This window comes from Nelumbo nucifera, chromosome 1, assembly GCF_055504915.1.
Source record: "Nelumbo nucifera cultivar China Antique chromosome 1, China Antique-T2T, whole genome shotgun sequence".
Taxonomy (NCBI): domain Eukaryota; kingdom Viridiplantae; phylum Streptophyta; class Magnoliopsida; order Proteales; family Nelumbonaceae; genus Nelumbo; species Nelumbo nucifera.
Genome location: NC_142649.1, coordinates 12786103 through 12799822, shown reverse-complemented (window position 1 = coordinate 12799822; position 13720 = coordinate 12786103). Strand labels below are relative to the sequence as shown.

At 38.1% G+C, this 13720-nt stretch overlaps 1 protein-coding gene across 7 annotated transcripts in view; it reads left to right on the top strand.

Moving 5' to 3' along the window:
* The window catches only part of LOC104610304 (coiled-coil protein), a 63179-nt gene extending 57289 nt beyond the window's left edge, over nucleotides 1-5890 (top strand). For all 7 annotated transcript variants that reach the window (XM_019199907.2, XM_010276857.3, XM_019199908.2 and 4 more), the window contains one exon: nucleotides 5085-5890. In XM_019199907.2, the coding sequence (XP_019055452.1) occupies nucleotides 5085-5723 (639 nt within the window). In that variant the 3' untranslated portion in view covers nucleotides 5724-5890. The remainder of the gene's footprint in view (nucleotides 1-5084) is intronic.
* The last annotated feature ends 7830 nt before the right edge of the window (nucleotides 5891-13720 follow it).

Below are 13720 nucleotides of genomic sequence, written 5' to 3'. Positions count from 1 at the left end.
GTTCTTTCCATATCGATGTCAAATCAGAATAGTACATCGAGAGACTCCTCTCCCCTTGCTTGCAAGTAGAGGATTCAGCTTGCAGTTGATATATCTTGGCATAGTGTCTCTGCTCTGAATAGGTGGACTTTGCTTGTTCCCATATCTCACAAGCAGTTTCAGCCCACATAAAAGTCTTCCTTACCTGTGGCAGCATGGAAACCAAGAGCCATGACATCACCATACTATTCTCTTGGTTCCCCTAGACCACTCAAGGTAGTTCAGACCATCAAAGGGAATAACAGCCATGGGAAATTCATATCCATTCCCCCACTGATTCCATTGTGACTCCCTAAAATCTCTGAAGTAGCAGAATTCTCAGACGACATGGTAAGCACAAGATTTTTTGATCTAAAATCTCAACTTAGGATCCCTCCTTATATCGACAAAAGCTCCACACACAACCATTCAGTTATGGACTTAATCTGAGCACAAAAAACAGCACCAATTTCCAAACAAGAACTATGACGAGACTGATTTTCACCACAGCATTAATCAATAACGTGTAAGTTCCACCACAGCATTAATCAATAAGAGAGATCCTAACACACATGAAATCAGACTAACGAGCAGAGAAAACAGGTCATCTATGACCTACAGTCACCTTTTCATAGGTACAGGATCACACGATCCAACAAATAAAAAATATAACCCTCACAAAAGTCTGCCGACATTTAGTGGTTTGGATTCATTTGCTCTCCACTTGGTACACAACCAAGGAAAGAAATAAAAGAAGAAAGAAAAACTTTAGGGTTGTACCAGTTGCAGATCTGATTTGATCAGCCCAGATTCAGTCCTCTGTTCCACCCAGATTCAGCAACTTGAAGTGAAAAAACTTGGTCGCCCAGATTCAACAGCCTTGCTCTGATACCATCTTGGCAATAAATCCGATTGAAATATGAGGAAGTAGAGAAGAGAAGGGAAGAAGAGAGAAAAGGAGAAGGAAGAAAGGAAGAAGAAAAGGTTGGGAGCAATAGAACAGTGTTGGCGGTGCCAGCTTCTATTATATTATATAGGGCAGCAGAAATAAGAAGGGAAAAGACTCTTGTGCCCCTGCTGTAAGTGAGTACAATAACAGAAATAACAAAAAATAAAAAATAATGCTTTATTTTTTATTAACCATTCTTGAGAATGTCTTCTTGGATCCCTTTAAGGAAGATATCAGAATTTGGACCCCTTCCTCCTCTGGTACTTTCTCTTGTGCTTCCTTCTTTGAAACCTTATCTCAGCCTTCTGCCCCTAGTGGTCTGTCCTTCCCTGTTAAAGAGGTTTGGAGCAAGCCCATTCCTCCTCAGGATGGTAGTTTTTGTGGGAAGCATTCTTGGAAAGAATTAACACAGGGGACCTGCTTCAAAGAAAGAGACCCAATTCTTGTCTATCCCTACACAGGTGTATTCTTTGCAAAGTTGAAGGGGAAACTGGTTACCACCTATAGATTTCTTGCCTACATGTTAGAACTATTTGGGAATGGGTTTTCTCCCTTTTTGGGTGCAGCTGGACCCCTCCCTTGAATGTGCAAAGCCTCTTCTCTCCTTATTTTAGTTGGCCTTTAAAAAGAGGGAGAATTATGTGGAGATGTATTAGGGCTGCAGTCTGCTGGTCTATTTGGGAGGAAAGAAACTCACATACCTTCCCAGAAAAGGAAAGAACCATTGAGAATATAATGGAGTTGATACTTGTAAGGGTGGCTCACTGGCTGAAATCTCTGAACCTATTCACAGTTTTTTCCTTCGATGACTTGATGAGGAATTGGTTAGAGATAGCTAATTCTGCCTAGGTTAATGCGGTTTCTTCTCCCTCTTGGACCTCTCCCCCACTTGGATTCATGAAGCTGAATTTTGACGGAAGTAGTTTAAGGAACCCAGGGCTCTCTGGTATAGGGGGAGTGTTCAGGAATGAAGAGGGGCTTATTATAGCCATGTTCTCTGGCCCAATTGGAGAAGGAGACTCTCTTAGGGTGAGATCCTTGCAGCTCTGGAAGGTGCCCAAAGAGCAAGGGAGCTGAACCTAAGAAAAGTGGTGTTTGAAGGTGACTCAGAGGTGGTGGTGAGATGGCTAAAGGAAGACAACTCTGGTATTTGGAGCTACAACAATGAAAAGAAAAAATTTAAGTGGACTAGGGACATTGAGGTGAAATACAGTTGGGTAAAGAGAACTGCTAACTCACTTTCTGATGGGTTAGCCAAGCAAGGGGTGAATACGGGATCTTTCTTTTGGGCTCATTTCTAATCTTGTATTTTTTATTTTGCTAAAATGGGGGAGTTAAGAAAGTTTACCTCCCCATCTCTTGTAATTAAAGTTTCTTATTCTTAATAAATTATGCCGTTACTGATAAAAAAAGTCTGGGTTTGTTTTTTTGGGGTGCTGAGGTATTTGCTAGAAGGGCCTTTGAGGAGTTTGGAAGGAGAAAAGAAGAGAAGTTGAATAAAAAAAGTTCTTGGGGAAGGAGGAGAGGCATGAAACAAGGACTATTCAGACGAGGAGGATGCACTTGTGGATGAAGAATGAGGCCTCAGTTATTTGCAAATGGTGGTTGTGTTTCTGATTAGGTGTCTGGTTGGTGGTTCTCTCGGTTCAAGGGGTTTCTTTTTTGGGGCTATTCTTTGGTCTTCTTTCGAGTCTGGTTTGATGAGTCTTTATGTTTGTAAGTTGTGTAGTTTTTTTGGTTTTGTTATGAATCCGTGTCTATGCTGGAGCAAACCAGCTAACATACCAACTGAGCCACCCCTCAGTTGGCTGATGTCTGAATGTTGAGTCCTTTATTTGTGTTTCTCTTTTGGTGATATCTTATCACCTTTCTGTTGTATTTATTTTCCTTTTTAATGAAATATTCTCTTTATTCGTCAAAAAAAAAACGCTGATGATAAATCACTTGATCCCTAGTCTATTGCTGAACAACTTATGCAGTTTTTTGCCAATTATAAGGTCTTGGGTGATCCCTTGTGATCCCTCAATTCTCATGGCCTCATGGCATGTGGAAGGATACAACAAAAAGGGCACTATCTTATGGAATCTACTGCTGTTTGCTTTATGCTAGTGCCTATGGTGAGAAAGGAATGACAGAATATTTGAATAAAGAAGCACAGCCAAGGAGAAACTCATTAGAAAGATTGAATGTACATGGTTGGTCAGTGTCTCATTTCCCAGGAATTTTATGCCTGTACTTTTACATGCACTCAGGAAAGATGGGGTGATGTAATCTTCATTTTTTGATTGTGCTGTTTTGGTTTTTCTTTTACGATGAATCTGTCACATTAACCATGTTGTACAGTTGTACTTACTTCTGGGGTTACTTTAGTCTACATTTTCAATAAAATTTTATCACCATTTGTAAAAAAGAATATTGTATGCATTCAAGTTTCAACTTTTAATTTTAATACTTAAACCATATGAGTTTATACTTTGTGCTCGGTGTGTGTCTAGTTATGTAGATATGCACCCAATCTATCAAAACTTTGGAACAAAAAAAGTGACAATGGAATTGGTGGATCTCATGCATATCCAACACCAACACCCATGTTATGACAATAAAATCTAGAGGTAAAACCATTGCAGTCATGCAAAACCGTTATATGAACATCCGATACAAAGGATCTATAGGTAACAAAATGTTAGTAAAAATCTGTTGCAGTGAAGTTTCTATCTCAATAAATATTTACTTTACCTTTTTCAAAAAAAAAAGGTAGGAAGACTAACTACCAAATTCAGCTCAACCTAAATCCCAGCTATTTGGGGTTGGCTACATGAGTCCTGTCCCACATTTTACTCTTTCATGTTTTCTGTTAAACTATAAGCCCTTGATCATTTCCTACCACTTTATTCCACAGTTATTCTGATATCCATTTGTACAAGGGCATTATTGGTATTGTCTTATCTTACATTCTTAATTGTACCCAAATTAGGAAAGCATTGAGAAACCTAATTCAATGATATAAAAATAGTCTCTGGGATGTATTTTATTGGGATGAGAATAGTGACATTTGCAGGGATCTGCAGACATAGGCACAAAAACACCTAATGTTAATGGTGTTCTTCTCTGGGTTTTGCATTTTCTTATTTTCTTGGTTTCTGGCACAACATGAGGCAATGCAGATGTGACTGGTGTGCCTTTAAAATCACAGAACAACCTTTATACACCGGAAGGTCCGGAAGCTTACCTTTTAGAATTATTCGTATTGCTACAGTTCTAACCAGTTTCTAACCAGTAATGAGTAGCATGAAATATCAAGTATGCACTGCTGAATATCCACACAACGAAGTATGTCTTGATGAATCAACTGATAGCATTGGATGTTATACCATTTAATGTGGTGGTAACTTTTCTTTCTACTGTGGGCAAGGCATGTGGGTATTATAGCCTATTTTACTTGTCACTATGCTCTCCTTCCATCCCATTTCTATTTTGTAAAAAGAAATATTTTATTGCAAATTTGTCTTCTGAATCACATTTACCTACTAATAGAAGTGTGAAGAAAAGGGAGGAGTACTAAAATCTAATGGGAGATGGAAAGATGTTATAAATAGAGAAGTTTAACATACTATTTATTGTGAAGGTAAATTTTTAACACAAAGCTTAAGAGAAAAATTATTCTGATACTATAAAATATTAATATTGTGGTATTTAATGTACTGTTTATTTGGGGCAAAAACAAAATACTAGATTAATATGAAAAACATCATAAATAATAAGATTATCATGTTAATATGTGGATTGCTTAGTGGTGTTGGTTACTGAATTAACTGTTAACCTTCAGATATCTGCAATCAAAATTGGGTCACCTGTATGATTCCTGACTTTTCAGGAGATTTTATTTATTTTTTGGGGGGATCAGGATCCATTTGTTGTAGGGTCATGTATATTCTACTTTGTTTCTGTTATATCTTCTATTGTTCCATGTCATACTCTGATTCACCAGTAAATTTATATATTTTACTTTACAATGCCCTAATTAAGTCCATGCAGATCTCTGAGTTTCTTAGGATCATCTGGTACCAAATTGTACTAACATTACCATGTTTGCTTTAAACACTCAATACTCTTACAGTTGCAAGATCTGAAGGATGAAAACTCTCGTCTGAATGAGGCTAGGGGTAAAGGCTCTTGGGACTTCAAGACTCAAGATTACATGGGAAGCTGCAAAGATCCTCCTAATGTCAATGAAAATGGTATTATAACTGAATATGATGTTCCATCACGGAAGGCTGGTTATGATGGAAACAAAGTGGTTGTCCAAGACCTGATACAAAAAGATTCATGGGAGCATGAAATGAAGGGGGAAATTCAGTCTGAAAACTTCAAAAAGATTGGATCAAAAGGCAATGCACCCACATATCAATTCATCTCTAGGAGTCTGGTAGTAGATGAGGTGCTTGATCAGCGCAGGGGGGTTGCTCTTTCACAGAGCCTCTTCAGTGCAATTCTTTCACTTTTGGTTGGGATGATCATCTGGGAGGCTGAAGACCCCTGTATGCCCCTTGTGGTAGCTCTCTTCTTTGTGGTTGGCATGTCTCTGAGAAGCGTTGTTCAGTTCTTCTCCACCATAAAGAACAAGCCTGCATCTGATGCAGTTGCCCTGTTGAGTTTCAACTGGTTCATTCTTGGCACCCTCACCTATCCTACCTTGCCAAGAGTTGCTCATATTTTGGCTCCTCTGGCTTTTAGTCTTATACAACATAGTGTTTGATGGTTTAGTCTCATGTTGGCGCCAGGTATGTATCATATATGTTAGAACTCAGGAGTCAGGACATTAATGGCTTTATCATGCTTGTTCAATTTTATTCTCTTTCATATTGTACAGTTGGGTCTCAATGAAGTTTTTATGAAGTTTTGTATCAGGCATTGATGGCTTTAGTCTCAGGCATTGAACTAATCTTCCCGTCTTTGGTCTCTATGAAGTTTTTATTGTTCTGACATTGCTATAATTAGCATTAAACATTTTGAAAGAGTTTTAAAATTTAAGGCTTTAGCTAATATCAAGGTTCAAAGTATAACCGCCTGGATTGTTCTGCGGGGTCACTGAAATGCTTATAGACCCCCTGCAAAAATACGAAACAAAAAAATAAGTGTATCGATCACTTAACTGCAAGCTTTAAAGCGTCATTAGGAACAACCTGAACCTGAAATAAGCATTTTGTTAGCTAAATTATTCACAAATAGCAAAGATAAAAACAAGGAAAATAGCACAATCATAATATTGTCATTTTTGAGAACAATATATCAAAACATCAATTAAGAGTCTGATACATGAACTCCATTGCCAAAAAGCAGTAACACAAGCAAAAGCAAGATAATATAAACTAGGTCCTACTTAATGCTTTAGCCAGACCATACCTACAATGCAACCCTATATTGGACATATAACCAAAAGAGCTTCTGATGAATGATTACTCTAGGTATGACCTTAAAACTCCTTGTCTTAGAAGCAAGGTTCAAAATATCGATGTAGAGTGATACGCCGGTAGGGCGTATAGGCCTGTACTGGTACTGTTTCTTTTTTCGAATCTGGTTCAGAGGGGCCGGTTTTAGGCTGATCTACCCCCTGAACCACTTGCTGACCCGAAACACCCCCTGTAGGGGCGTATTGGGCCTTCCTGATACGATATGTACCGGCTGATATGGCCCGATACGTGTTGAAATTTTGAACCTTGCTTTGAAGAGCTCAAAACCCAATGTTATATACAATTCCCACCTTCTTCTGAAGTTACTGTACTACGATATGCAAACTGATCCAATGGAAATCACATCCTTGTTAAGAAGAGTAAAAATCTTCTAGAAGTATTTTGTTCAAAATCTTGGTCCTTTATAACCTATGCTATACTTCTAGTGTAATTTTTTAGCCATAAAACTTATCTTAAATTTTTATGCCTAAAAACTTTTCTAGAAGAGGTCTAAACCTTTTATCTCCCTAATGGGTGGATGTATTCTTCTACATTTCTCTTTTATTTAATTAATAAAATAGTTTATTATTGATAAAAAACTTATCTAAAATTATCCCCTCCTCCATGAAAAGAGAAAATAAAAAACTTAAACAAAGCATTGACATTCAACCAATTTGAGCACGGATTCATTATTCAGAGACAAAACATTGACAAACATCTATTTATCTGCTGTAGTATTAAATGGTATTTGGTGGGGAGTCATATAAGTTTTCCCCTCAAATTGATGCCATATTTCTGCTATTTCTTTCTTCCTAAGCAAAGGAAAATTCTGCTCTATGCATGTTGTCACAGTTCTAATAACATATGGCAACCTTTGCATACATGGATATTTACTTATCTTTTGTGTAGAGACCACTGATGTGGTCCCCACCACTTTATTGTACTCGTATACAGTCAATTGTTAGTGTCAGTCTACAATTAGTTGTTAGTCTTTTATTAATATTTTATTTTTGCCATGAAAGCAGTCTTATCTTTATTTAAGAATTAATATATATAGAAAGAGGGGGGCAGCAGATAAAGTATCCTCTCCTTTTCTAAAACCCCTCCTTTGAATTCTTCTTCTCCTCTTCTCTCTTTCTCCTCTCATCTTCTCAGTTTCTTGTTGATTATACACTAAAGCTTGGGCTGTTAGTAGTCTCATACGACTACATGGTATCAGAGCCAACCTAGGAAATCTTATGGTAGTCTAACATGGTTGGCTGCGTAAGAATTTCCTAGGATTGGAAAGTTTCCAGCAAAACAAGATCATTGGCTGAATCTTGGAGATTGTTGGCTGTATGCGGCTAAGCATTAGAGGATGACCAGCAGTCAGGAAGAGTCAGACAGAAGGAAGAACCTTCAAGATTAGGGTTCAGAATTGATTTTGAAGGTTGCGACCAGAATTTTTTACTGAAGTAAGTTAAGTTTTGATATTGATCTATTAAAAGGAACACCATTTCTGATTATTTCAAGAGGTTTGGCTGATAGATTTTTTCTCCTGAACTGTTCTTTGTGATTGATGCATTAAAAGAATAGTCTTTCTGGTTAGTTTAAGAGGTGCGACTGAGAGATCCCACCTTTTTTCTGGCTATTGATCGAGTTCTTGGCTTGTTTCTTGACCTTTGACTGGTTCTAGGTTTAAGACTCTAGTTTCTTGACTGTCACCAATTCTAGGGCTGCAGTTAGTTCAGTTTCACCCCTACACTCTAAGTTGTTGTTTTGGTTCTCTGGAAGGTTATCAGATTTTTTTTTTTTTGGGTGGATTGCGGACCTAGAAGGGTAAAGTAGGTTCGGCTGTTAATAAATTTTGGGTGAGATTACCCAGTCTTAGTGATATAAAAAGTATTTTTCTTGACCTTAGGTTCGGCTGTTAGCAAATTCTGGGTGTAATTACCCAGTCTCAGTACTACGAGAGGCATTCTTTAACCTTTTCTTGACAAAGAATGGAGTTTAAGAGCCAAGGGGAAAGCTTTTTAGGGGCTGGTGGTGCTGGTAGCATACCTGAGAACAATTTTCAGATTACCACTATAAAATTTGATGGATCAAACTACTTAGAGTGGGCCCAATCAGCCATGATGGCTATTGGGGGTAGAGGAAAGCTAAGTTATTTGCTGGGTGATGTAAAGGAACCAGCTAAGGAGGACCAAATATATATCAAATGGGTTCAAGAGAACTATTTAGTTATGACATGGCTGTGTAACTCCATGCAGTCACATATTAGCGGAAATTATTTATGGGTAAAAACAGCTAAGGAAATTTGGGATATCATGAAGGAAACCTACCCCCAACCCCTCAATGTTGCTAGGGCTTATGAGCTAAAATGTAAGGTAAATAACCTTAAACAAGGAGAGAAGCCAGTCTCAGTTTATTTTTCAACCTTGAAATCCTTGTGGCATGAATCTAATCATTTAGAAACAATTGAGTGGGAAAGTCAGAAGGATGCATAGACTTACAGAAAGCAGGTTGAAACCAATAGGGTATTTGAGTTTCTAGCTGGTCTGAATTTTAAGTATGACATTCTGAGATAACAATTTCTAACAAGAGATAGGGTGACCTTATCACAAGCTTACTCTCTAGTGCACAGTGAAGAGAGTAGAAGGAAAGTTATGTTACAGCATCCACCACTTGAATCAGCCTTGGTAGCAACTAAACCCAAGTTTGGGGGGATAAGGAGAGAGATATGAAGAAGGAGACAAGAGGGACCTAATATGTGAACATTGCAAGAAACCTAAGCATACCAAAGAAACCTGTTGGAAGCTACATCCTCATCTAGTTCCAGCAAAACTTAGAAACAAAAAGGGGAATGCTAATACGACTGTTACTATTGATTGTGCATCCTCATCAGGCACAAGAGCAGCACCACTAGACACTTTAGTTGCTGCCCGGGCTGCCTTGACTCAGTTGGAAAAAGAGGTTGGTAATTCAGCATCATCATCTCAGCCAGTCACAACATCAGCTCCTCCCACCTCAGCATTTGCTCATTCAGGTACACAGGCCTCAACTTATCATGCTTCAGCTCCAGGTAACACTGAACATTGTTGGGTAATAGACTTAGGTGCATCTGATCATATGATTGGCTTGCCCTCACTATTTACTACCTATCACTAATCCTCTGGCAGAGACAAGGTGTCTATTGTTGATGGTTCACTTGTTCCCATCTCTGGCAAGGGAGACATCAAGTTTTCTAGTGCCATTTCCCTGTCTTCTGTTTTGCATGTTTCTAAACCTAGCACTAATTTACTTTCAGTTAGTAGCATTACTAAAAACCAAAATTGCTCAGTAACCTTTTTTCCTAATCAATGTGTTTTTTAGGATTTGGAGACAAGGAAGGTGATTGGGACTGGCCGTGAGACAAATGAGATCTATTTGCTTGGAGGAAGTTCACAATGGGAAGGTAGTGAAGTCAGGGGGTTTTTTGTTTCTCAGTCTGTTGGTCAGGTTATGCTTTGGCATAACCGCTTGGGTCATTTGTCCTTTAGGTCTTTGAAAAGCTTGTTTCCTAGTTTATTTGAATCTATCCAGATGTCCAGTTTGAAGTGTGAAAGTTGTGAGTTTGCAAAGCATTGTAGAACAACCTATTCATTGAGTAATAAGAGAAGTAGTATTCCTTTTGACATTGTGCATACCAATGTTTGGGGACCTTATCACATCACTGCTATGGGGGGGGGGGGTACATATACTTCTTGCTGTTTGCTGATGACTACACCCAGTTTTCTTGGGTTTATTTGATGCGTTCTCGAGATGAGGTTCCTACCTTGACCCGGATCTTTCATCAGATGATTTTAACTCAGTTTGGGGTAAAAATCAAAATTTTCAGATCCAATAATGCGAAAGAGTACATTAAAACATCACTAACCTTTTATTTTCTTAACCATGGGATTATCCATCAGAGTACTTGCCCTCGTACCCCTCAGCAGAATGGAGTGGCTGAGAGAAAGAATAGGCACATATTGGAAGTAGCTAGAAGTATCATATTTAACTCCAATGTGCCTATACATTTTTGGGGAGATGCTATTCTCATAGCTGTGTATCTCATCAACCGAATCCCTTCACGGGTTTTTGACATGAAACCTCCATTCACCCTTTTATATCCTAATAAAGAGCTATTCTCTGTTCCTCTTAAAACCTTTGGTTGTACCTGCTTTGTGCAAACTCTTGGCCCTCACCGTTCCAAATTTGATCCTAAAGCCTCAAAATGTATTTTCCTTGGTTATGCACAAACTCAAAAGGAATACTATTGCTATGAATCTACTTCGGGAAAGAGATTTGTATCTATGGATGTTACTTTCTTTGAAGATGTACCTTATTACTCTAGGGTTTCTTCTCAAGGGGAGAGTAGTGAGGTTGGGGTTAACACATCAGAAGTCCCTTTACCTGCTCCATTGAGTGAAGAGGGGTGTAATGGGGAGGGTTGCCAAAAATGTCGGAATTTGAGAGTTTATCACATACGGTGGAGGCAGATTGATTTCGGTCATCAGCAGTCCAGGCCAGCCCCAATCCTTTCTGAGGATCCAGATCCAGGTACCCCATCTCTTTCATCTCCCATTACAGATGATCCTTTTACTGTTGAGCCTTCTCACACGATTAGCTGGGAAACTCCTCTATCTATCTCACATGACCAGACATCAGCTATGCAGTCAGTGTTGTTAGTCAGTATATGCACTCTTATGCCTCTTACGTTCTGAACTACGCCTCACGCCTCTAGGTAGTGGAACGCCTTGTGTCACGCCTCCACGTTTTAAAATATTGATGTAGATTGTTTAATAATCATGGGAATCTAATAAAAAATCTGTTTTCTTTTTATTTTACCTTATATAGAACCTATAATTACAATCCATATGTTAATAATAAATATAAATTTTATTTGTTAACAAACAGAACTCATTGAAAAGAAGAGGCAAAAATATAGATATAAAAGCAAGCCAACCAAAAATAAAGGGGCTTTAACTGAAGGCAACAAAATACAGATTCCCTTTCTCATACTCTGTTTTGAACAAGGTAAAGTATTTTTGAAAATTAATAGAAAACAAAGCTAGACCAACTGGCCAATACAAGGCTCCAAATCTCCATACAATGAGGAACCATACAAACTGAGCCCAAAGCTCAAGATAACAAAAGCTACAAGTGCAACAAAGAAAACTCTCGCCTATCCCCAATACATTTCTGCCTTGAGATAGAAAGATAGACGTATTAGTTCTTAAAGAAAGAATTGGCGGCAGGCAACTGCCATGTTCAGGCCTCTACTAAGTAATTTATTTCTGTTTAGGAACTTTCCTGGCACAGCCATCCAGACCATGAATGAGATATTGGAAGAAGCTGGTATGTCCCAAATCACTCTATGAAGGAACAGTACCCTGCATTGGGGAACTAGTTGCTTGGCCAAAGATCAAACAGAAAAAATTCCATCCTTCTACTTCAACTCCTACAGTCATTTGAGCATAGGTCTTGGATCTGCTCCTACAGCTTCAGAAGCTTGGCTGCTTCTATAGATTAACCTTCCCATTTCCTCTCTATTTTCAAACCAAAACTGGGATTTAAATTTGTTTATATTCACTCCTTTTATCATCAAAACCAGAATGAAACATAGAAGATTTTCAGAAATTCTGACGAAGTATTATCTTTTAATCATAAAATAGTTGGTATTATTTCATGTTTACCTTATATTATATAAGATTAATAATTTCCTGCAGTCTGCGAAAATACAAATAGGCATTTTTTAGATTTTAATTAAAAATGCATAATATCTCCCGAAATCCTGTATACAACTTTGCATATCCTATAAACAAGCCTGTCCAACAAAGAAGACATCCTTTCCTCATTCAATGAGAATAGAGATTACTACAGATGTCTCAATGAAGCAAAGCTTGCATCTCTTTCTCTTTTCAGTAAAAAAAAGAAAGAAATACAGGCAGCAATTTTCACCATAACAGGGCATCAAAAGATTGCTCAAGTAGGGATCCAATCCAAAGAGTAAAACCATGCCTTGGATAGGCATCTAGAAATAACCAGCTCCTAGATCCTTGGCCATGTCAGTCTTCCAAAACATCGTATCCATCAGCCATCTTCAAGGCATATGAATTTAGAAATGAACTTTATAACCTGAAGAATCCCTGAATAAATTTCTGCACCATACATGCATTCAACCTGCAGCTAACATCAAATAAATTTGAGAATAGACTTCATAACCTGAATAACCCCTGAACAAATAGTTGCAGAATCCATGTACTTAACCCTTTTCAATCTGACACGTTCCTTTTATGGTGGCTCTCTAGAACCTATAAAAAGGGCGTAAATTAAGCCATTTTACACACACTACAACACAAAATGCCTCAATTTGAATTGCTACTGTTTCATAGAAGGTTTTCTTGGAGATTCTTTAACTTGTGGTTTCTCAACCAAGGATCTATTGTATTTTGGAAACAAATTTGTCTGTAACCCAAGAGCAAACCCAGTCACCTGAGTGGGGGGCAAATAACATTTCTAAAGATTAGATACGTCTAAAAACTTCTCCAAATTTCTGAAACTACATCTCCAACTCTATATTGAGAGAGCATCCCAGATCAAGAGGCACTTCCATGTCATCAGCCATTGCAACTGTGCCTTTATACTTTTGACCCCCATCCTCATCACTGCCAGTCAACTCACTTCCCTCCTCATCATCACCCAGCCACACGCCCATGTCAACATCTTCAAGGCCAGAGAACTTGTGGTAGGCTTACTGTGAACTCTCTCTCTCTCTCTCTCAGGGTATATATAAGTACCCTTAAATCCCATAATTTATTTTTATATTAAGAAAAAAAAGGTAAAGAAGAACAGAGAGCTTGTATTTCAGTATTCGCGTCTGTGGTTGTGTGTGTGTTTTTTTTAGATATGTACACAGAGGGAAGAGGCTTGCTGATGCTGACCGATAGTTTTGCACAAGAAACTAAAAATTTCACAACGAAAGAAATGTAAGCAGGAAAACATTTACAGGTCCAAACTTTGGTTACAATGAAAATGGGAATGAAGGCCTTAAAAAAAAGGAATAAAGAAAATCGACATAGTGCACAGAAACTTGAGCACCAAAGGTTGCGTAGAAACTGACGATCATGATATCCTGCTGCTTGGGGCTGCAGATCAAGTCAAACCAAACATGCTATATTGAAATTTGATTTGTTAATATTCAGAATCCAATCAAATCTTATTCATTGGATCCTGATTGGACTTGTATGAAATTTAGTTATTGAATTCCATTAATAAATTAAGAGTCCAATTAGAGTGAAAT